This window comes from Tarenaya hassleriana, unplaced genomic scaffold (genome assembly GCF_000463585.1).
Source record: "Tarenaya hassleriana unplaced genomic scaffold, ASM46358v1 Cleome9, whole genome shotgun sequence".
NCBI lineage: Eukaryota > Viridiplantae > Streptophyta > Magnoliopsida > Brassicales > Cleomaceae > Tarenaya > Tarenaya hassleriana.
In genome coordinates, this window is record NW_010971389.1 from 3,334,282 (window position 1) to 3,358,120 (window position 23,839).

At 42.5% G+C, this 23,839-nt stretch overlaps 6 protein-coding genes and 1 pseudogene across 6 annotated transcripts; 6 read left to right on the forward strand and 1 right to left on the reverse strand.

Moving 5' to 3' along the window:
• Nucleotides 1-4: 4 nt before the first annotated feature.
• LOC104804543 (auxin-responsive protein IAA8) lies at nucleotides 5-1,860 on the forward strand (the record flags this gene model as incomplete). The annotated part of the gene is made up of 5 exons (XM_010528855.1): nucleotides 5-600; nucleotides 698-924; nucleotides 1,003-1,144; nucleotides 1,363-1,424; nucleotides 1,525-1,860. Coding segments are annotated over 5 exons (1,065 nt in total), but the record flags the coding sequence as incomplete, so codon positions are not given.
• Nucleotides 1,861-4,910: 3,050 nt separating this feature from the next.
• Nucleotides 4,911-7,445, forward strand: LOC104804187 (annotated as a pseudogene).
• A 668-nt stretch (nucleotides 7,446-8,113) lies between these two features.
• On the reverse strand, nucleotides 8,114-11,010 carry LOC104804188 (protein RMD5 homolog A-like). Its single transcript, XM_010528388.1, has 2 exons — nucleotides 10,875-11,010; nucleotides 8,114-9,556 (listed from the first exon to the last, which is right to left on the reverse strand). The coding sequence occupies exon 2, from the start codon at nucleotides 9,518-9,520 to the stop codon at nucleotides 8,363-8,365; it is 1,158 nt and encodes a 385-aa protein (XP_010526690.1). The 5' UTR covers nucleotides 9,521-9,556; nucleotides 10,875-11,010; the 3' UTR covers nucleotides 8,114-8,362.
• Nucleotides 11,011-11,823: 813 nt separating this feature from the next.
• LOC104804189 (protein spt2-like) lies at nucleotides 11,824-15,024 on the forward strand. Its single transcript, XM_010528389.2, has 10 exons — nucleotides 11,824-12,155; nucleotides 12,426-12,478; nucleotides 12,582-12,820; nucleotides 12,943-13,060; nucleotides 13,162-13,239; nucleotides 13,320-13,443; nucleotides 13,548-14,191; nucleotides 14,284-14,402; nucleotides 14,485-14,574; nucleotides 14,643-15,024. Exons 2-10 carry the CDS (start codon nucleotides 12,458-12,460, stop codon nucleotides 14,749-14,751), a joined length of 1,542 nt encoding a protein of 513 aa, XP_010526691.1. The 5' UTR covers nucleotides 11,824-12,155; nucleotides 12,426-12,457; the 3' UTR covers nucleotides 14,752-15,024.
• Nucleotides 15,025-15,254: 230 nt separating this feature from the next.
• On the forward strand, nucleotides 15,255-17,468 carry LOC104804544 (probable hexokinase-like 2 protein). Its single transcript, XM_010528856.1, has 8 exons — nucleotides 15,255-15,526; nucleotides 15,614-15,767; nucleotides 15,848-16,102; nucleotides 16,199-16,354; nucleotides 16,438-16,536; nucleotides 16,627-16,757; nucleotides 16,891-16,972; nucleotides 17,072-17,468. The coding sequence occupies exons 1-8, from the start codon at nucleotides 15,255-15,257 to the stop codon at nucleotides 17,402-17,404; spliced, it is 1,482 nt and encodes a 493-aa protein (XP_010527158.1). The 3' UTR covers nucleotides 17,405-17,468.
• A 489-nt stretch (nucleotides 17,469-17,957) lies between these two features.
• LOC104804190 (tubulin alpha chain-like) lies at nucleotides 17,958-20,650 on the forward strand. The gene is made up of 4 exons (XM_010528390.1): nucleotides 17,958-18,159; nucleotides 18,755-18,989; nucleotides 19,072-19,442; nucleotides 19,790-20,650. The coding sequence occupies exons 1-4, from the start codon at nucleotides 18,067-18,069 to the stop codon at nucleotides 20,441-20,443; spliced, it is 1,353 nt and encodes a 450-aa protein (XP_010526692.1). The 5' UTR covers nucleotides 17,958-18,066; the 3' UTR covers nucleotides 20,444-20,650.
• Nucleotides 20,651-22,861: 2,211 nt separating this feature from the next.
• On the forward strand, nucleotides 22,862-23,606 carry LOC104804192. Its single transcript, XM_010528391.1, has one exon. The coding sequence runs from the start codon at nucleotides 23,041-23,043 to the stop codon at nucleotides 23,551-23,553; it is 513 nt and encodes a 170-aa protein (XP_010526693.1). The 5' UTR covers nucleotides 22,862-23,040; the 3' UTR covers nucleotides 23,554-23,606.
• The last annotated feature ends 233 nt before the right edge of the window (nucleotides 23,607-23,839 follow it).

Here is a 23,839-nt window from a genome sequence, read left to right on the forward strand (position 1 = left end):
CTTCCCACCGGCGACGATACCCCGGCATATTCCTCAGAGTGCCTTGTCTTTGAAAGAACGCAACTATCTGGGCCTGTCGGATTGTTCTTCTGTCGACAGTTCAACAGTTCCGAATGTTCCAGATGACGAGAAGGGCAATCTCAATGTCAAGGCTACAGAGCTTAGGCTTGGCCTTCCTGGATCCCGGTCTTCCGAGGGAGAGTCCGATTTTGGATTGCCGAGCCCGAGAACACCAGATGAGAAACTCCTTTTCCCGTTAGCCCCTTCAAAGGACCCTGCCACAGGGCATAAGAATGTCGTTTCTCGTAACAAAAGAGGGTTCTCTGACACCTTGGATGAGTTTTCGGAGGTGAAAGGCTCCGTCTTTCCTGAGAAAAACTGGATGTTCAATTGGGCAGAATCGAATCCTGAAACTCCGCAGTCTGCTAGACAAGGAAAGCCTGGGATCAACATGATGATGCATCCGTCCAAGATTGTTGGGATTCAGCCAGCCACTAAGAAAGATGCCGTGAAAAATGTTCGAGAAGATCGGTCCAATGCCAAATCTGGGGAATGCCAACTTGGCGGTTCTAACACTAACAACAATGCACCTGCAGCCAAGTGTGTAAATATGTTTACATTGTTATAAATCCTGTATACCCGGTTTAGGGTTTAAGCTGAATCCTTCATAATCAGTTATCATTCTCGATTTTTGTAGGGCACAGGTTGTCGGTTGGCCTCCCATCAGATCCTTCAGAAAGAACACATTGGCCACTACTTCGAAGAACAACGATGAAGTTGATGGGCAGCCTGAACTTGGTCCTCTTTTTGTGAAGGTCAGCATGGATGGTGCTCCTTATCTGAGAAAGGTTGACTTGAAAACATACACTTCTTACAAAGAGCTGTCCTCGGCACTGGAGAAAATGTTCAGCTGCTTCACCCTTGGTGAGATTTATGCATTGGAACAATCGCTTATCGGTTACGAAAATGTGTGTTTATTTTTCATGTTGTTTGTGGTCTCAGGACAATACAGACCCCATGGAATTCCGGGGAGGGAAAGGTTGAGCGAGATCAAGTTGAAGGATCTTCTCCATAGATCTGAATATGTGCTTACTTACGAGGACAAAGATGGCGACTGGATGCTTGTTGGAGATGTCCCGTGGGAGTAAGCTTCTCTCCATTCTCGGCTTATGTTTTCTTTCGAAATTCTGCAGCTTCCAATCCAACCCATTGATCTATTAGATTCATTCTTTCAAAGCTGTCCAAATAGTGAGACGAAAACTTTTCATCGGTTCCGTTCTTTAAGTTGAATCATTTTGCTGGAACTCTGCTCCATTCGTTTAGTCTTGTCCCGCTAAATACCTCTCGCGACGCTTCTAGCAGGATGTTTATGGAGACATGCCGCAAGCTGAAGATCATGAAGGGCTCTGATGCCATTGGATTAGGTATTTTGCCATTTCTATGCCCAATTCTTCTCCTAGACATCAGAGCTTGTGCCCTTTTTCCCGATCTCTCGACACCCTTTTTCTGTACGTCTAATTGCAGCTCCGAGGGAGACGGAGAAATCGAAGAACGGTATCTGATTCATATCGGTAAAGTCCGAATGCAAGTGGCTCAGACAAGCTTTTGATTGCACAGTTCCAATGTCCAGTTTATGTTGTGTTACCGCTCTCTACTTCCTCATTAATCATTCTATCTAATTCGTCTACTTTGGTATTTGCTTTGTAATAATCTATGAAGTTATTACAAAACAGTGTTTTGTCCGTGTGGAGTCTTTACGTGTGTCGGCATTTCGGAACTAAGACATGCTCTCTCTCTCTAACGTGTGTGCTTGCTTTTGTTCAAACGTTTTCCGTTGTCTTGCTTACTTTCCAATCTTAATGCACTATCGTATATATATTTCATACTATATCTATTATCTATATATGTATATAGTTATTTTGATTATAATTATGAATATAATACATATATACGGACCGCGATACATTGGAGCATCCATCTTGCACAATCTTTCTCTTTAAGCGTATATATATATACCAACAGTCTATTAAAAATAAATAAGAAGAACCCAATCTAGTGTGGGCGAGTGGTTGAGGTGTGGGTCAATGTGTCTTCACGTCAGCAGTTCGATTCCTGATGGTGGGGAGGGGTATTCATATGAGATCTCCGGTTTTCTGGGAGATATAGTCGGATCGAAAGACTGATGAACTTTCGGATTAACAAAAATAAATAAATAAATAAGAAGAACAAATATATAAATTAAGTTATACTGTTGCGATTAAATAGAATCAATATGTATGAAAAAATCGTTGAAATAAGCGTTGTGTTGTGGACAAATATATGACATGAAAAATGATTATTAAATAAATATATAATATGTTTTTTTATAAAATGGGACAAGCGTCAAATGTTTCGAGTTTAATTTATTCCTAACCTTACATTAAAATTTTAAATATGCATCGGGATGCGATGTTTTTTGTTTATGTGGTATAAATTAGTGGGAGATTTTGCTTGATCCTAGCATTAAAGATTACGAATTTTAAATTCCGTTGAACAGTCAAAAGTTGATGATTTGGTTATTAAGTTTTTTCAGACGTACAATAACAACAATTAGGTAATGAACCCAAACTAATCCTTTGGACCGACATTTCTAGAAAAGAAACGTATAGTTTTGGATTGATTTGCATCAAGGTCAAACCAAACGAGTCGTTCTAAAGACACTGGTCCATCGAGAGGGTTTCCGTAGTTGGAAAAATCGATCGTTCGCATATGTATATGTCATTATATAGAATCTCGGACCGTATCAAGTCACGTGGCACGTTGCACGTTCATCCACCCAACATTCAGCAGTTACTTGCGATTAATGCATGTATTATGTATATATACATGTATGTTTGTCTGTAATGTAATGAAAATGAACATTCGGGAGAAAAAAAATGGCCAAGTAAAATTAGGATAATGGTAAGTGAAATGAAACAATGGATGACATTTCTCGAGGCATATATTTATTTTGTTTTTCTATGAAACCGATGTCGTTTTCAGTGTTCGATTGTTTTTATATGGTTATTTATTTACTATGATGCGGCTGATCTCTTTGTTTTTATTTTAATCTACACTGGTCAAGTTCAATTGATGTGCAACAATTTTTAAAACGGGGACCATAAATAAATTTCGGTAATTTGTATTTTTCAAAAAATCCAAATTAGGTTATTCCATAGTTTTCAAGGCAAAAGTTATTGGAACTTGGAACTGTGATTTTTGAATCTTGGACTCTCTCACTGCCTCACCCTCTTGTCTTTACATGTGTGTATATATATGTAATTATTAGTCTACAAAAAAACAAAGTGGTCTGCAACATAGGGAATGTGCAAAAACTATGTTGAATGATTAATCAATGAATACTATAACAAAATAAAACCTTATTTATTACTATACAATTAATGATATACATATATATATATATATATATAGCAGTTCAACTTTTTTTTATAATCAGAATTTTTTTTATAATCAGGATGGTTCCGAATCTTCAATCCGACTATATCCACCATAGATTTGATTGATTTATATATAGATTATTTTGGTCCAAATATTATATTTCTATTCACTAGTGGAGTGGAATCGAACCCAAAAATTTTGAATATGACTTTATCATCTCTCAACCACCATTGTTTATATTTTAAACAGAAGATATCGCGACTATTTTCTTACCGCAATATCAAATGGGCGTATATAAATCGCATTTACAGGGTTTACATTATGTTACTATGTACATTTTTTCAAATGTGACACCCACGTTCCACCTTATTTATTCCACCATTTTCGTCTCACGTGTAACATTTTTGGTATATCTGATCTTAGACAAACCTAATCTACACCCATAAACGTAAACGTGCATGCATGCAATGCACGTTAAAAGCTGTAACCGGGAAATACCAAGAAACTGGAAATGCGAAATGTAGCATTGGTCATTAATGTCTAATCGTGCCAAATGGATTGGTTGAGTAGTCCAAAGTTTTCTAAGAAGTTATGGATTCGATTCTATTTATCATTTTTTGGATGGTTTATCTGTTCTATTTGATTTGCAAATCATTACGTAGAGTAGGAAGGTGTATCACCGCTCCTGTGGTTGGACTCTGCCATTTTCTTAAAAAAAAACATTGGTCATTAATCAATTTAAATGCGCTGCGGCAAAAAAAATGGACCGACCCATGACTACTACGCAATAAATCGTGGCTGCGGCCAGAGTCTCCGAAGATCATTGGGTTGGGATTGACAATCCATTCCCTTTCCCTTTCTGTAACATGAAGCGTAAGGTTTAAACACAATTTTTTTAAAAAAATTATAGTCTAAAATACCTTTATTTAATGTATAGAAATTTAAATATTGTTAATTATAGATAAATTTGGAAAAAAATCTGGAAACGATATTTATTTTTAAAAAAAATTGTTCTAAAATGTCATCTAAAATGAAATGGAGGGAATAGTATTGTTATTGAATATGAAAATGCAAAGTGACAACTCTAGCTGACGTAGAAATTGTTAAAATGGACTTGAATGAAAATATGATAACACGGAAAGAAATGTATGAAATGGGGATTTTTAATAAGAAATTTTTGTTGGGGCAGTAACAAATAAAATAAGAAATATTGAGACGGCGTAGATTTTTTGCATTTGCTGCATATGGAAAAAACAATCAAGGAAAATATCGGAATTAACTTATAGAGATGTATTATTTTTAGATTTCCTTCGTAATAGACAATGTTAGGGTTTGGAAATGATTAGTAATGTAGGGAATGCTCTATGCTGTTGGCGAATACGTAATAAAAATTTGGTTTTCAATTTCTCATTTTTGGACCGCTCTCTTTTGGAAAAAAGTGGAAATCCCAGTGAAGCAATATTGACAAATTATAATGTTTTGATCGGGAAAGTGAAAGGATCCGCCTTTAAAATTCAACCCCCACCACCCTTGCTTCTCTCTCTCTTCTCTGTTCCCCCTTCATCGTTTTCCAGTTCATAGAATAATTTGTCTCACAGTTTCTCAGAAGAATAGAGCGTATCTCTGTTGCTACTCACGAGGAGGAGGAAGAAGCAGAATGATTAGAAGTTGGAGAAGAGCGTTTTGCACTTCCGTACACGAAGATAGAGACGGCGGAGTTGGTTCGCGGGAGAATCACCGGTGCCGGACAAAACCCTCCAACCCGTCTACGCCCCGACCCAATTCCGCCTCCAGCTTCAGCTGCCGGACATGGGAAGCCACGGCCGTTGCCACTCCGTCTCCATTGCTTCCCACCGGCGACGATACCCCGGTCACTACGCCGATGCTGCAGTGCAGAACCACCGGCGATGAAACTCCGGTGGCGACGGGGAACAGAAACAGAAGCCATGTCTCTCTTCTCAGCCCTTCTTCAAACCCGTCGTCGCCGAAATCTCCGGCGAGCTTCTCCCTCCTCAAATCCAAACTCGGTTTCAGCAAAGTAAGAACTGAGAAATGCAGCAAGAATGGAATTTTAACTTTGAACAAACACATAAAACCCATAGGCGAATTTAGCTGACGCTTTTATGTTTTTCGTTGGTCTTCTTTTGGGTTTGGATGCAGAGCAGCAGCAGATGTGGAATCTGTTCGCAGAGCGTGAAGGAAGGGCAAGGTTCAGCGATTTTCACCGCGGAGTGTTCGCACGCGTTTCACTTCCCGTGCGTGGCCTCACGCGCCGATAGCTCCAAGCTAGTTTTCGACTGTCCTGTCTGCGGTGCCTCCCGGAGAGCTCCGTCTCTCCGCGAATTGGGTTCTGAAAAATGCTCGAAATCCGGATCCGAATCCGGGTACAGTACCCGAGGAACCAAGAACAAGCTGCTGAAGGTCTACAACGACGACGAGCCCTTGATTTCCCCGCCCATCTCGCTCACCGGCTTCAACACAATACCTGAATCCGATGAGCACGACGACGACGACGAGGAAGACAACGGCGAGTTCAAAGGGTTCTTCGGCAACACGCCGTCGCCATTAACGACGAAGCTGCCGACGGATCATGCCTTCGGAAACGTGGAAGTTAAGCTGTCGCCGGAGGCAGCGATCGTGGCGGTGTCGAGGGGGTACGAGACTCACTCGGTGGTCATGAAGGTGAGGTCGCCGCCGCTCTCTCCCGCGCGTAGGGCTCCGGTGGACTTGGTGACGGTTCTCGACGTGGGCCAAAGCATGGTCGGAGGCAAGATCGAGATGCTGAAGCGCGCGATGAGGATTGTGATATCGTCCCTGCGCGAGACGGATCGTTTGTCAATCGTCGCGTTCTCGTCGAGCTCGAAGAGGATGTTGCCGCTGCGGCGGATGACAGCGAGCGGTCGGATATTGGCGTGGCGGATCGTGGACGCGCTCTGCGGCGGCTCCGCCGGAGAAGGAATGAGCGTGAACGACGCGCTGAAGAAGGCGGCAAAGGTCATGGAAGATCGCCGGCACAAAAACCTCTCCTCGTCCATCCTCGTCATAACGGGCCGTCACAACGATGAGGGCCATTGGGCCTACCAGGCCCAACTCAAGAGAATCTCTCCCCTCTCTCGTGTCGTCCACGCGCTTAGAAGTCCCGGTGCACACGATTTCGCTCGGCGGCGTGGGCGCGTGCAACCACGCGCTTCCTGAGGACGCTTTCGCCAGGTGTATTAAAGGTTTATTGAGCCTGTCCGTAGAGGATCTCACTCTAGACCTCGGGTTGGCTTCCGGGCCATGTTGGGGAGAGATCACGTCCGTTTACTCACTGTCGGGTCGACCAGCTTGGCTCGGATCCGGGTCGATCCGACTCGGTGACATGTACGCCGGGGAAGAGAGAGAAGTGCTGGTGGAGATCAAAGCACCGGTGACTTCCGGTATGTCCCACAGAACCATGACCGTACGATCTCGTTTCGTAGACCCCATTTCTCGGCAAATAAGGAATTCCGAAGATGCGGCGCTTTCCATTCCTCGTCCTCTAGCCGTTCGATCATCTAACCCCATCATCGGACGGTTGAGAAACGTCCACGTGAGAAGAAGAGGCGCGGCCGAGTCTCGGAGGTTGATGGAGCGCAACGACTGCGCGGGGGCTCAGCGGATGTTGACGTCAGCTAGGGTTTTGCTAATGCAGTACGGTGTGGGGTCCAGCGATGCGTGCTTACGTGTCTTGGATGCTGAGCTGGCAGATCTGAAGCGTCTGAGACGACACGTGGCGTGCAGGAGGACGGACGAGGTGGTTCAGAAGGCTGAGCCGCTTACGCCGACGTCAGCTGGGAGAGCAGCCGAGAGGTTGGCTAAAGTGGCGATCACGAGGCGGCATATGAACAAAGTCAGCGACCTCCACGGCTTCGAAAATGCCAGATTTTAGTTTTGCCTTCTAAATATTTTTTCCCCCTGTTTGCTGTTTCTATTTTTGTGTGTTTTTTTTTATATATTTCATCAAAATGATCTGGTACGAAGCAATTGAATGGTACATAAAAGTTTTATGGAACGATAGATTTGAATATATTTTCACATAATCTCGGAAATATCTTATCCGATAAATATATAAAAAAAGGGTTGATAAAATACTAGAGACAGTTTTTGGTCCATCCATTTATTTAGCTAAAAAAAAAAAAACTTTAGGCACGTTTACGGCGCTATTGGCCACATTCACTCATTTGAGTTTGTACATTGAATCTCTCATAATCATTGCTTCACCTTCTCTTGTTCTTTTCCTCTTTTGTCCGTCCAACGTTGTTCCCCACTGACTCTGTATACTCTTTTTTCATTTTACCGAAAAAACCCTCTAATCCGTCGGTCAAAAAGTGGAAAATTCCAAAATTAAATTTACACTTTTTATTTTCATTTACGTACGATTTGATCATATATATACACACACACACGCATATATGATTGTCCAAGATTTGATTTTTTTTTTCTTTAAGATTTTGTATGATTAAAGAAAAGTTTTCTCTTGATCTTTTTGTTGTATATATAATAACTTTAGGTCCAGAATATTCAAGGCAAAAGTATTTACATACAACCTGAGTGCAGTTTAGTGGAGCATCGACACAGATATGAATACATATGCATACTATATATACACACACGTGTGTGTATATAGCACGAGTATACATATAATTAAACCATGTGTGTATACATAGATGGTTCCTGGAACGGAAATAATTTCTATTTACAGAGAATGGTATGACGAAACAGCAACATAAACATTGAGCATCGGTCCCTCCCACCACTTTCGTGTACATAAATAAAACACAGAACACGGCCACAGTTCATGAAAGACAGAACACCATATTACACATTCGGACAGAGATGGGAGGACACACTGTGATATCATCCCCGACCAACTTTTTTTCTCTTTTTTTTTTTTTTGAGAATAGAAAACGATTACCGGGATAGTCTAAAAGTGCAATTGCCTACACTGGGTGGCGTCTATATCGGATGGGCAGTAAGGGCATTTGAAGGATCTGGATCCATTCTTGGACATCTTGTTGATGGATTGCTTGCACAGGACATGCCCACATGTCATCATCATCGGCGGGTTATCTTCTGTCGATTGTTCTTTCGAGACCGGGCAGACGAAAACCGAGTGGAACTGAAACTCCTCGGACAGTTCCACCGGGATCGGAAGTTGCTCCATTGTCTGCCAATCCTGCTTCTTGTTCACCATCAAGCTCTTGTATTTTAGAAGAGGTGGTAAAGCTTGGGTACCTGCTGCTACCGTTACGCTCAACGGGCTCTCATATGATTCGCCGATTAGGTTGCAGTATTGTCGGGTCAACTCCTTTACCGCGTTGTACCATAGGGCCGGCGAGAGGAACTCCGAGTATGGCGATTTATCGAGTTTTCTGTTCCATAAGAGAGAACACATAAGCTTCTGGATCTCCGGAAGGCAGCTATCCGCAAACGTTGCTATATGCTTTCTTGCATAGTTGAGAGCTTCGTTCGAGTTCTTGTCTTGTGCTATTTCTAGGAAGTGTAGGCTGTGGAGTTTCATCTCAAGGTCAGATCGGGCTTGCTTTAGCTTCTCGGAGTTCAAGGCAGCCCAGTTAAGTGCGGGTCCGAGATCCCGTTTCTTCATCGCTTCTAGTATCTGATACATTTCCATGAAAGATTGCCTGGCAGAACATTCGGCCTCACCCGTCTCGGCGATGAAACAATCACCGATCTCAAACATGCCCTGTCTGTAGAAGAAGCTTGCAATTATCTGGTTGACGATATGAGTGTCAAACTCGACGTTTCTGCAAGCCTTTGATATGTCTGGATTCAGGGTCTTCTCGAGAATTTTAGGGAATTTGCTCAGAGCCACGTTTAGTTCTTTCTGACTGGCTTCCAACTGACTGATTGGAGCAATCTCCTGCAACTTTTTCTTAAGTTCAGCAACTATAGATTTATGTTCAAGTGGAGCATCCGGTGGTGCTTCCTGTAATATGCGCAATGCCTTCTCTATTTCTTGAGACAGTTTGTCTACCGCTTCCTGTGTTTTACTATAGGAGAGTTTCTGCTTCTTCGAAACACGGTCAAATGCATCCTTAATGCTCGTCAGCTCCATTCTCATGTCACGTATCAACTAAAGAGAATCGACGAAATGGCCCTGAAATGTTGAAGAACAAAAGAAACAAACATTAAACCTAGACTCCTCCAGGCCCACTACAATCAATGTTCCAGACAATTTCCATAACAAAAAATAAAATCATTATCCACTGTGGTTTTCACATTGAAAGTTGGTAAATGCAGAGAAGGAAATCAAGGTAGAGCACGCGGAGAACCAAAGACCACAAAAACAGATCACAAAACAATGAATCACTACAAATGAGCAAACTTTCCGTCAAAAATAAATGCAACAGAAGCATGAAAAAGAGAAACTCTCATCCATTTCACACAGATCCTATGTAGAGAAATATGGTTTCTTTTACAACTCAAAAGCTAAAAAACTAAGTGCTGAACTCAAATAGATGTGAATCCGATGTTAATCTCCATGGACAGAAAATACTAAGTAAATAAACATCGTGTGGGAGAGCTAAACCAGACTGAAGAGCAGTTACAGAGTCCAGTCATGCTGCACGATACCTAACAATTGAAAACCAAACCATATATCTAACAAGTTGGAAATCCTGTACTCTACACATTCACACCTCTACTCGAAGCATAGACATGTGATCCTCACAAGCTGGATAGATTTCCTTAAAAACACCGTAAAAATGGATAATAGCATCCAAGTCGGGAAACATTCGAATGCTAAACTTCCGAACCACACTCTCACCCCTAGCCCCTCCTGGGGGATTGATGGGGTAACTCCAAAGAAGGAAGACATCAGCTCAACAAAAAGGGAGAGGTTCCTCAAAGCACAAATTCACTAACAATTCACCAGCTAGAGAGTGCCCTTTTAATTTACAGCAGATCAAGTGACAAACTACAGTAACCAGTTCCAGAGAAAGGACACCACACAAGCGAATAAGCAAGATGTCCAGAGAAAGCCCTCTTTGGTGACAGACCGGCATCAAGACTACAAACTTAGATCAGCAAGGTAATGCAGGCAACACTTAGGCCCGATCCATTCGTCACGGAGAAGCTTAGAATTTCTAATCCGCATAGTCCTACACCGACCAACAGCCCATAGTAATCACCAATTGGGATATTGGGAGAATTTCATTACTCCAAGTAATATCCAGAATCCAATCACAGACAAGTTAAAGCGAAAACGATCCCAGAATCAACAGATCAACCGAGAGATTCATAGAAATCAGAGATCTTCGGCGAATCTAACAGAACATTCATTAACCACCATCAATCAAGAGAAATCGAAAAACATCGATTTAACCGCAGAGGCGCAAATCCCAGAAGTGAAGCAAAAAAAATCATAGAAGAAAGATTTCGATACATATACAATATCTATACATATACACACATACCTGAAACGGAAAAACAGTGATGCTGCGATCAGAGAAGGAACAGAAGAGAAAACCAGATTTCGATTTTTTTTTTTTTTGGTTATTTTTTCGTTTTTTTTTCTCCTTATTTCGGCTGTTCCCTTCTCTCTTTTGCAGGAAAGAGGCTTCGGCCTTCAAGCCCTTTCTTATCCTCACGTGCACGAATGGGTTAATTTCACGACAAATCTCAACCGTTGGATTGCTCCGTTTATGATTCTTATTGGACCAGATTATCTTAGTAATTCAATTGTTTGGGCCTAGGTCCAATAATAGTTTTTAATCATCAGTAGATTGAAGGCCCAATCCCAAAAAGATTTAGCCCATTTGTTCGTTTGTTTTTCTAAAAAAAACATAAAACGATTAAAACTAAATTAAGAGTTTTTGGAGTTTTAAAAATTCAAAAAAAAAAAATTGATCATTAAATTTTCGTAAAATTAATATTTAAAAAAAAATTGAAAAGTAATTTTGATAAAAAAAACAACTAAAACTAAAAAACTCCGATTTTTTTAACCAAAAACTAAAAACCAAAATTCAAAAACCAACCAATATTTTTCAAAATGTTCTAATCGGGTGGCTACCGAACTGTTTATAGTGTCTAGTCCGTGTTTAGACGATTCTAGATAGTACTAAAAGTGGTGACCAAATAAAACTCAATATATATAATATTTACATATTCATTTCATTATAATAATAATAATAATATGATTATCATAATAGATCGGTACTATAAGGACTACCATCTATGGCTATGGATTAAATAATGTTGTGTTGAAATAAATAATAAACATGCATATAGGAAAAATGACGCATCTGCCGAACCGATGTCTTAAAACGACGACGTTTTACTTTGTTCTTTTAAATTTCTTTAAACTGGTTTCTATTTATTTTGAGTGGGGGATTGATAATGTCGGTACGGATCCTCGAGAGATGCATTTGATTTATTTTCCATTTCGTTAAGATAGAGATGGAAAGAGGGAGATCGATGCGCAATTTGGCGCATATTAGCATCCGCCCCCTTTGTTTCTGGGTACTTATGTTTCCTTTGTCTCCCTTTATTTATCCGACGAAAAGCCTAAGCCCACGAGTTCATTTCCTCTCATCCGTTAATCTCTTCGCCGCTTTCGTCTTCTTCTCGCGGATCTGCGTAGCGCGTTGTCCTCTCGCCAATCGTCTCCTCTGGGATCGGTCGTCTGGTTCTTCCTCAAAATCGTCGTATTCCGCCGATCGATTTTCGTCGAGTTTTGGGTTTCCGATCTTGTTGAGGTATGTTGCTTATTTTTTGTATCAGATCTGTCCATTTTTTGATTTTTTTGTGGGATTTTGCTGGGTGAAGTTTAAATCAGCTAATTTTTTTTGGGTTGAATTCGAACTGTTTTATGGAAATTTGGGACATCGGATTCATATTGAAAGCCCTTAAATTTTCAGTTTGATCCGATTGGAGATCACCGCTTCTTTTTCCTTTTTATTGCGAAAGTTTCAATCGTGTTTTTTTTTTATTGAACTAAGCAATCATAGTTGTGTTATTGTTTTCAGGCGCTACTCTTTTAGCAAGTTAGTTTTCAGCGATGATGCGGGAATATGAAGACGTAAGCCACTAATTCACCCATTAAATTTGCAACTTTGTGATTTTTCGGATTCAGATTTGCTTTGCAAGATCTCAAACTTTGTTAAAATCTACGTTTAATGCAGGATCTTGATGAGAATGTTGGATATGAAGAGTATGACGAATATGAAGAGTATGATGGAGAAGGACGGGAGGAAGAAGGGGCAGAGTACGAGGAGGCAGAGGAAAGACAACCTACCAAGGAAGAACTGGAGTACCTTGAATTGCGTCAACGATTGAAAGAATCGATCAGGAAGAAGATGAAGAGAGAAGGCGGGAATGCTCTGTCGTCGCAGGAGAAGAAAAGTAGACTTCCATACAACGAGTGAGTGCTTAGTTGATTGAGGGATGGAAATTCGTCGGCGTTGTTACTTAATCTTGTACCATTGCAGCGTCTTTAGATATTCAGCATGAGTTAAGCATCTAATTCTTTTCTGTTTTCCGCAGCTTTGGTTCCTTCTTTGGCCCTTCGCGGCCCCTTATTTCTTCAAGAGTGATACAAGAGAGCAAATCCTTGTTAGAAAACGAGCAACTGGCGTCTAGACTTTTAAAGCCAAGCCAAGCTGTATGCACCTTAAGCTCTCTTGCCCGTTTAATTGTAATATAGTTGAGAAAATGGTCTTGATCCCTTGTTCTTATGATGATGAGATTGCTTGTATTATGCAGACCAAAAGACCTGTTGCAGTGGGCAGCTCGGCTTCTAAGAATGGTTCATATGACAAGAGACCTAAAGTTGTGAATGAGGTAGTTCAGGCAGTAGACGTTATCTCGGTTCATTTTCGGTGCTAGTTTTGACCTTACTAATAGGCTGTTTCGATATGCAGGTGAAAAAGAAAGTGGAAAAACTTAAGGATACGAGAGATTACTCTTTCCTTTTCTCCGATGATGTGGACCTTCCTGTTTCTAGGAAGGATCCGCCCTCGCAAAACCGTCCTATTCCTAGTTCTGGTAGGGTTTTTTTTGGCTGAATTTCATTTGTTGTTATTTAAGTGATCTTTGAGCATACCATTTTCATGGAGATAACTTATACAGGTTTTTTGCTGATGTTCAAGAGGCTCGGTCTTCTCAATCATCAGCTAAGCCCAAATACCCATCAGGTACCAATGGCAGAACTGCTCCTAGTGCTCGCGAGGAGAGGAGACCGCATTCCAGAGCAGATGCCCCAGGCAGCCAAATGCACACAAGACCAACTTCCTCGAGTGGCCAAACACATACGAGGCCGGCTCCCTCGGGCAGCCAAATACATGCAAGGCCGGCTCCCTCGGGCAGCAAGATGCGCTCAAGACCAAGTTCCTCAGGTTTCTCCACGAATGGTCAATCTCCTTCGAGGGAAGGGTTGGCTACGAATGACCAAACACATAAATCAGCCAGCCGGAGTAGTCAACCGAGTTCCAAGTTAAGTTCTCAGAGACCGGTTTCTGCAAGAAGACCTGACTCAGTACCGATGGATCAAAGAAGACAGCTGGGCAACAACAATGGAGTTGGGCTTGGCCGGCCTGCAGGGACTGCAAAGCAGTTGCCTTCTAAGACCCCCATTTCCGGCACAACGAGCCGTGTTCAAAGTGCTCAGAGACCGTCATCCTCAAGACCGCTCCCATCTGATCATAGGCGAAGCATTGAACAGAGAAAGGTTTCCAATGAGCCAATAAGGTCTCAAGTAATCCACAAACAATCAATTCCTCCTGCAAAAAACCAGGTACAGCGCTTCTTACTACTCTTTTCTTTGGTGACAATAGTGTGATGTGATGTAAGAACTATGGGTTGGCTTATCTCCGAGATATTTTGCAGATAAGCAAACCGCCGAAACGAGCACCAGCACGTGAAATAGTAGAGGATAGGCGGCCAAAGAAGAAGCTGAAAATGTCGGAGGACGATAAAGCACTCGGTTTGATCAGAAAGATGTTCAGGTACTGCCGCAAGTATTCCTCTTATGTTCGAACCCACTCTTATCCGGATTCTTGTCCTGACGGGGTATGTTCTTGTTTGCAGAACTGATCGTTTTGCCGGGCGAGACGGGGATGATGACGATAGTGACATGGAGGCAAACTGGGAAGATATCATGAGGGAAGAGAAACGAAGGTACGTACATACAATAACATGTTTTTTCAGGACAGCAAACACTAAACTTGTGTTGTTGGGTGATGCAGTGCGATGATAGCGCAGAAGGAAGACGAGGAACAACTGAGGCTGATCGAGGAAGAAGAGAGGCGAGAAAGAATGAGAAAGATGGCTAAGAAGCGCAGGCTGAGCCATTGAAGTATTTAGCCCTTTTCCTCCAGATTTTCTTGTAGGAACCCTAATTTTCAGATTCTCTTTTTTACCTCATGGAATTTTCTACTAAACGTTTGATGTGGGTCAGATTTCAGATCATCTTCACAGTGTTGTCACACCATATTAATGTTTCTACAATTTAGAGAAACCCCAAACTATACCTATGATATGATTCATGGTTGATGGGTCAGATTTCAGATCATATTCATTGTATTTATCATACGTCATATTATTTATAGAAAACCCAAATTGTTTCAAGCCCTTTTTGTGTAATGGAAACAAGAAATTTGACTTGCTCCAATCAAATTTTTCGCGTAACTATAGGAAAAAACTTGGTACGTAACATAATTTTTAAATTTTAAAAAAAAAAAAATCTAGACGAAAACGTTGAATGATTCAACAACTAGCACAAAGCCATGCAAACAAGAACCGAGGAAGCTACGTGATTTCTTTGAATCGTGTGGCTTGAAAAGAAACGACAAAAAAAAATGAACAGAAATCAGGCCGCATTGTTCACCGTGACGGCGGTGGCTGCGACGGTGGTTGCGGTGAGGTGGTGGCTGCGGAGGAAGGAGAGGCGGCTGAAGCAGTCGGAGAGGATCCTTCGGAAGTTTGCGCGGGAATGCGCCACGCCGGCGGCGAAGCTGTGGGATGTTGCCGACGCATTGGTCGCCGACATGAACGCATCTCTTTCCGGCGACAAATCCCCTGCCAGTTCCCTCGACATGATCGTCTCCTTCGCCGCTCCCTTGCCCTCAGGGTATATATACACACAGTTTCCCTTCTGTTTTCAGACAAAAAGAGTACACAGTTTCCTTCTGTTTCAGACATTGATTCGCCATTGTAGGGAGGAGAAGGGACTGTACTATGGAATTAATCTACGAGGCAAAGATTTCATGATGTTACGCGCGAGGTTACGAGGAAAGGACGAACCCATCTCCGATGTCCAGAAACAGGAGATCTCGATCCCAGATGATGTTTTACACAGTTCATCTTCCGAGGTGTGTATATATATATGATCACTTCTCTTTCAAGGTATATGTTGTGTAAGATCTGGAGTTTGATTGGATCACATGTTCAGGAGCTCTGCGACTTCATTTCCATGGAGTTAGTGAAATTTGTCGGGATGAATCCCCCAGACGATGATGAAGATGAAGACGAAGAAGAAAAGAAACTAGGGTTTACGTTATCGCATTCAGTTGAGCAAGAGGATTCAGCTTCATGCTCAGTCATACAGAGGAAGAGCTTAGCGTTTGACCAGGTTGAGAAGGAGTTCGTGAAAGAAATGAACGAAGCGTTGAAGAAACGAGGTCTAAAAATGCAGATCCACGCGTTGGTAAGATACTAAATCTCGAAAACTCTGTAAATTTATTTGGTTCGTCTCATTATCCGAAAGATGATGGTTTTTCTTGATGATTCAATCCAAAATAAGGCGGATAATGTGGTCGGAGACTTGGCCGGAGGAAGATATTACAGCAGTGACACTGTCGCCGCCATCACATTAGGGATGGGAACAAATGCCGCTTATGTTCAGCAAGCTCGGGAGATCACGAGATGGAACTGTTCGGTACCAGAGTCTGGCGAGATCGTAAGCAAAAATATCTCAACCCCACGAACCATAAACACCTCGAAAGATTTCCCAAGTTGTCGATTCATGGAGATTTTCTGCAGGTTATCAGTACAGAGTGGGGGGATTTCAGTTCAACCCATCTTCCTCTTACCGAATTCGACGCCTCTCTCGACGCTGAAAGCTTGAATCCGGGACGCAGAGTGAGTAATCTCAATATATGTGACGCTTTTTCGAACAATTCGTTTTCTCCGCGTTTTTTGTGATCCGAGATTCCGGTTTTTCGATTTCAGAGGTTCGAGAAGATGGTGTCCGGAGGATATTTAGGGGAAGTGGTGAGAAGAGTGCTTCTAAGAATGGCTGAGGAATCTGCTCTTTTCGGAGAATTAGTACCTTCTAAACTCAGAGTTCCTTACGTTTTAAGGTACGAAACATGACAAAGAGAATATATTGGATCGAGTTTTTCGAGAAAAAAATAAATATGTATTAGAATTAATCAAACTAAACCGAATCGAATTACACTAAACCGATGTAACCAATCATATATTCTGATACAGGTCGCCCGATATGGCCGCCATGCATCAGGATACATCAGAGGATCGAGACACCGTGAACGAAAAGCTAAAGGACGTTTTCGGGGTAAGATTCATCGTTTCCGATTGTCCGTCGTTAAAGTTTGTGTTTTTATAACTAAACATCGATTATAAATCGTTTGTGTTCACAAATATATAAGTGCAGATCGATGATTCAACTCGTGAGGCGAGAGAAGTGGTGATCGAAGTGTGTGATGTAGTAGCCGAACGAGCAGCCCGACTGGCAGGAGCAGGACTGGTCGGGATAATCAAGAAGGCGGGAAGACTCGAGACGATGATGAGCACGGTCACCGTGGAAGGAGGATTGTACGGCCATTACAGAGTGTTCAGGAACTACCTTCACAGCGGCGTCTGGGAAATGCTCGGTCGAGAGTTGTCGGATCACGTCGTGGTCGAGCATTCTCACGGCGGATCCGGAGCCGGAGCTATTTTCTTCGCCGCTTGTGGCGGCGGCGGCGGACAAGATTCTGAATCTTGATTTTTTGTTTTTGTGTCTGAACCTTTTCAGCGAAACAAATGTCGTGGAATATCCAAAATTCGAATATCCCCTTCTGGAAAGGGCATTTCAAGCCCTATACCCCGAAAAATTCAGATTCAAAATAGAAGATCTTACGTCTAGAATATTTGGGCTGGGCTCGTATGAAGCCCAATACCGTTCACTGAAGGCCCACTTTGAAAATGATACATTTTACCAATATAATATTAAATTAAGGTAACGGCTTGGACGTTGCTTTCTTCCATGTTTGTCAGCTGCTGCTTTTCGGGAAAGCGATATTTGAAATTCAAAATATTTACTTTTTATTTAAAAAAAATTGTCGAAATATCCGCGGATGAGAGATGTCGATCCGACGTCGTTTTTACTTCGACAGGTTTCAAAAGTTCAGAAAACGGGAGGCAACTAACCATGGTTAAATTTAGAGCGGTTGAGTTGGCTCCATCGGCAATAGTAGTGTCCCTTAACCTCGGTTCGTTCTTAACCTCGGTTAGACAGGCTGTGTCTCCGCCCTTTGTCTTCTATAAAAATCAAGCCAAGGAGCAGACCTTCACATTCGCATCTCAGCAACGAAAAGAGAAGCGTAGCGTCTTGATAAACGCCGCTCTTCTTTTCTTTCTCCTATCTCCAATTTTCTCGCCGCGAAAATGAGAGAGTGCATTTCGATCCACATCGGTCAGGCTGGTATCCAGGTTGGAAATGCCTGCTGGGAGCTTTACTGTCTCGAGCATGGAATTCAGGTAATTTTCTTCGTCTTATCATCGTCATTCTCTCGTTTTTCGGTTCGTAGATAGGCCAGATCTGGTGTTGTCGTCCTGTAATATTGTATCTGGTTGCAGATCTATCGGATCTGATCATATCTGTTTCATTTCTTGGATTATGTAGCGTACATTAGTGTCAAAAGTCCATTCCACAATTAAATGGCTTAAATCGGTTGCTTGTCGAGATATCTAGAGGCTTTGCTTGTCGAGATATCTAGAGGCTTATCCTGTCGTTTATTAAGTACACGAGTGGATATCGTTCGATATTAGGATATATTTAAGGTAGTGGTGCCAGTTTTCAATTCGAGCTATTGTTTGTTTTGGATGGTTAGTATCTGTCGTTTATATCATCATGTATACTTTGTTTCCAAACAAATCTTGTTCTGCGTTGTTTGATTAGATCGGATCTGGTGAAATATTCTCCTATTGGGCGGATCTGTAAGAAATGTATAGTGGACTATGTGGGCTGGGTTTCTCGGATTATACAATTTCTGGTTGAATTTTTCACAGTTCCGGGGGGAGGCTCGCAAATTAAACTCATATACTGATCTCGCTCCTTTATTGGAATTTGCAGCCTGATGGCCAGATGCCGAGTGACAAAACTGTCGGAGGAGGCGATGATGCTTTCAACACCTTCTTCAGCGAAACTGGTGCTGGAAAGCATGTTCCTCGTGCTGTATTTGTAGATCTGGAGCCCACTGTCATTGACGAAGTAAGAACCGGAACTTACCGCCAGCTTTTCCACCCTGAGCAGCTCATCAGTGGAAAGGAAGACGCTGCCAACAACTTTGCCCGTGGCCACTACACCAGTAATAATATCTCCATTTGTCACCTGCTTCAATACACGTTGTGTTTAACTGTGCATTAATGTCATTGTTCTGGTTGTTTCAGTTGGCAAAGAGATTGTTGATCTTTGCTTGGACCGCATCCGCAAGTTGGCCGATAACTGCACTGGTCTCCAAGGGTTCCTTGTGTTCAATGCTGTTGGTGGTGGTACCGGTTCAGGTCTTGGTTCTCTCCTGCTTGAACGTCTCTCTGTGGACTATGGCAAGAAGTCCAAGCTTGGATTCACTGTGTACCCATCACCTCAGGTTTCAACCTCTGTTGTTGAACCCTACAACAGTGTCCTCTCTACTCACTCGCTCCTTGAGCACACTGATGTGGCTATTCTTCTCGACAATGAGGCCATCTATGACATCTGCAGGCGCTCCCTTGACATTGAGCGCCCTACCTACACCAACCTCAACCGATTGGTGTCTCAGGTAAACATCACTTGATACAGATATGAAGCCGTTCATTTCAAATAATCAATCGCAGGGGGGTGGGTATTTCTGTTATATTTGGATTTGGTTTTTCCAATTTTGATAAAAATATATATTTTTGGTGTTTATATTAGATTGATTTTGGTTTCTGTTTGGGTTCGTATTTAAAGATACAAATGCTGATTTTCCAAAACTCTTTTGGGTTATTGGTTTTCATAATTTGAATTGTGTTTGGTTTTTCGGTTTTAAGAAAACCATACCTATTTGGTTGTGTTATGCCCACCCCAAGTCAGTTACTGTGTATCTTGAATCCGCTGTAATCATGTGGTTGTTGTGATGTGTATCAGGTGATCTCATCACTCACTGCCTCTCTGAGGTTTGACGGAGCACTGAACGTGGATGTGACCGAGTTCCAAACCAACCTCGTCCCGTATCCAAGAATCCACTTCATGCTTTCATCATACGCTCCGGTCATCTCAGCGGAGAAAGCCTACCATGAACAGCTCTCCGTCGCCGAGATCACAAACAGCGCCTTTGAACCCTCGTCCATGATGGCCAAATGCGACCCCCGACACGGCAAATACATGGCATGCTGCCTCATGTACAGAGGAGACGTCGTTCCCAAAGATGTGAACGCAGCAGTGGCCACGATCAAAACCAAGCGGACCATCCAGTTCGTGGACTGGTGTCCGACTGGGTTCAAGTGCGGGATCAATTACCAGCCGCCGACAGTGGTCCCAGGGGGTGACCTCGCCAAGGTGCAGAGGGCGGTGTGTATGATCTCAAACTCCACGAGCGTGGCCGAGGTGTTCTCACGGATTGACCACAAGTTCGATCTGATGTATGCGAAGAGAGCGTTCGTGCATTGGTACGTGGGTGAGGGGATGGAGGAAGGTGAGTTCTCCGAGGCGCGTGAGGATCTAGCTGCTCTCGAGAAGGACTATGAGGAGGTTGGTGCTGAGGGTGATGATGGCGAGGATGATGAGGGCGAGGAGTACTAACTACTAAGTCACGACAAGTCTGTTCCGTTTCTCTATTGAAGCTTTTGTCTTGTGGGTTTATTGTCGGAACTACTACTTGTTTCCGCCTTGTTGGTTCTGTTCCTTTCTCTGTCCTATCCACTCTTGGAGTCTTGTTCAATGATATGATTGTGGTTCTGCATACTGATTGTCAGTTGCGTTTGAATTGTTGATCATGTTGAGTTTGAATTGAATGTAAGAGTATTAGAAAAAAAATTGAAATTCATTAGAAAATAAATTTTTTATGAACACCAAATTCTAGAATTGATAAAAATTAAATACAGTTTCTTAAAAATCCAACAGTAATCGAGAAATCCAAAATGTTAATAGTTCTGCGTTTTAATTTTTTTTTCCATATCTTGAATTATTTTTTCTTGCGCAAGTATGTTGATGGGCTGTGAACAAAAGGCCCAATTGTCTACGATTACATGGCCCATTTAATGGGAAGCATGGGAAGTTTGAGATATTTCAAATCAAGGAAAGACAAAAACTATCATCACTCAACTCACGTATATATAAAATAAAGAGTGATAGGGAAGTCTCGGGACAACTGGATGACGGGCTCGTGGTGGGTTTCCGTGGAGTCGCTCGATCAAAAGCTGCGTTTCGTTACCAAAACAAAAAAGGAGAGATGAAATTTGGCAGCTTTCGCCCTTCACTTTACACCTTTTCTCTTCTTTCTTCTTTTTAATCTCCGATTACTGGAACGATTATTTAATTAAACAAGTTTCATAATAACGATCTATGGAATAAACGGGAAAATAAACTTGGCAAATCTGACGTGCCGGAACGAAATCTATCTAACCGTATATTATTATTTTTTATTTTTATTTATATATATCCATTACGTGAGTTTGGAGTCTATACGCTGTCTGAAATGAATTAGACCATTGGCAAAAAGAGATCGCCAAATCATTTATCATTATCCGTCTTTGTATTTGAGAACAGATTCCCATCATATATACGCCTTTTTTTTAAAGCGACAGCAACGCGGTTCAATTATTTGGTTCATACAAACCCAACCCCCAACTTGGCTACAAAAAAAAAAGAAGCTCATGAAACATAAGACAAAAACAACCATGCGACTGAAGTGACACATCGTGTCTCTCCAGTGACAACTTTGAATGCCAAAAGCGAAACAGATCGTATCGTAATTATACCGAAAAAGGGAAGACAAAACAATCGAAAGTGATGTGACCAACGTTAATCATCCCTCTTAACCCTACCTAATCTGTATTTAAATATTGGAAAGCACCCTTCTCTCTCTTTTTATGTACGTCCGGTCGTGCGATAGTTAAATACAATCATGTTGTGTAATATTTTTGTGGAATATGTTTTTTTTTAATAATCACCACTCACCAATCCTGAAAATAAGGATTAAATTATCCAATTCCCAAAACAAATATAAATATAGACATGCATAATGTTCTTATATATATATACGCACTGTAGCGTAAAATCGTCAACGAGGACCATGTGACATAATAGTCCTGATTAACATATCTTTCTAGTTTCTTCCTCTATATATAAATTTGCAAAATTCATTTATCATATAAACTGATTGTTCATATATGCAAGTTTTCTCCCCCGAAATCCCAAAGGTCCTTCACATTACTACAAAGACGATGGCCCAAACACAGCGACCGCCGGAAAATATATCTGTAATAAAGCCGCCGAAGACTAAGCCTCCGCCGCCGGTTTGCTTCTCCTTCGCCGCCTACTCCAAAACTTTGATCCGCCATTTGCGTTCTCTAAACGTCGACGTTTCGTCTGGTCTCACCGACGGCGAGATATCCGCCGTTGAATCTTCCCTCGACTTCTCCTTCCCTCCCGATCTCCGTTCGATCCTTCAGGCGGGTCTTCCGGTGGGTACCCATTTCCCCGATTGGCGAACCGGGTCGACCCGGCATCTCCGAGTTCTCCTAAACCTCCCTCTTCTTCACGTCTCGAAGAGCGTGAAAAAAATAAATATGTATTAGAATTAATCAAACTAAACCGAATCGAATTACACTAAACCGATGTAACCAATCATATATTCTGATACAGGTCGCCCGATATGGCCGCCATGCATCAGGATACATCAGAGGATCGAGACACCGTGAACGAAAAGCTAAAGGACGTTTTCGGGGTAAGATTCATCGTTTCCGATTGTCCGTCGTTAAAGTTTGTGTTTTTATAACTAAACATCGATTATAAATCGTTTGTGTTCACAAATATATAAGTGCAGATCGATGATTCAACTCGTGAGGCGAGAGAAGTGGTGATCGAAGTGTGTGATGTAGTAGCCGAACGAGCAGCCCGACTGGCAGGAGCAGGACTGGTCGGGATAATCAAGAAGGCGGGAAGACTCGAGACGATGATGAGCACGGTCACCGTGGAAGGAGGATTGTACGGTGTCGATCGTCAAGAAACTGACTGAGCACGCGCCGGTTCTCATCCCGGTGTACGGAAACTTCTACGTCCCTTCCACCACTCCGAATTTGGCGGGAAATCCGGTGCTACAGATAGATGGTGATGGCGTTAGTGTTTTGAGTGTCGACGTTGCCGGGTTTTTCCAGAGATTCGATGATTTATTGCAAATGGGTTTCGGATTCGCTTCGTCGATCTACGATCGTCGGAATTCCAGCGGATCGCGAATCCTCCCTGGCTGGGCAGCGACTGAGGTGCGGAGGGTGGAATTCTGGACAGACGTGGCGGAGAGAAGGAAGAGGATGGCGGCGCGTGAGACCCCTCGAGGGTGGTGGAGCGCGTCACCCAACCAGTGTTTAAGGGCGCGTTTGGACGACGCGTTCTGGACGCTAAGAGACGGAGGCTGGAGAGAAGATGAGGTCCGAGATATGCTGAACGGTCACGATTCGTCTCAGGCGTTATCGCCTGCGGGATGGTATAGGGAAGACGTGGCGTACACCATCGGTCGCAAATCGCGCGACTGCGATGCCAGCCGCAACCGCAGCGATAGCGTCGTAGATCGAAATTTATGTACGGAAACACGGCAGTTTTTGTCGACGAGCTGTTGTGTGGATGAAGAAGTCCATCAGAAGAAGTGCGGCGAGATCACGACGTTGATGTATCTTCTCTCTCTAGAGGCGTGATTTCTGACCGTTGGATCCAGAACAAACGGCCGAGATTCGTTCATATTGCTCGATTTCTTGTCCGTTTTAGATGTTTAGTATATAAACCACTCAACTTATATTATAACTTGATCGATCGATCCAAAAATGTTAACCATGTACATTTTGAAATAAAAGATTGAAATACAATGTCTATTTGATGATGATGATGATGACGATGTGGTGATCAGGCCCAGTTCGAATGAAGGCCCAATAGAATCCATTATGGGTTTGACTCTGGTTCGGGTTTTATTCGGGTCGAGCCAGG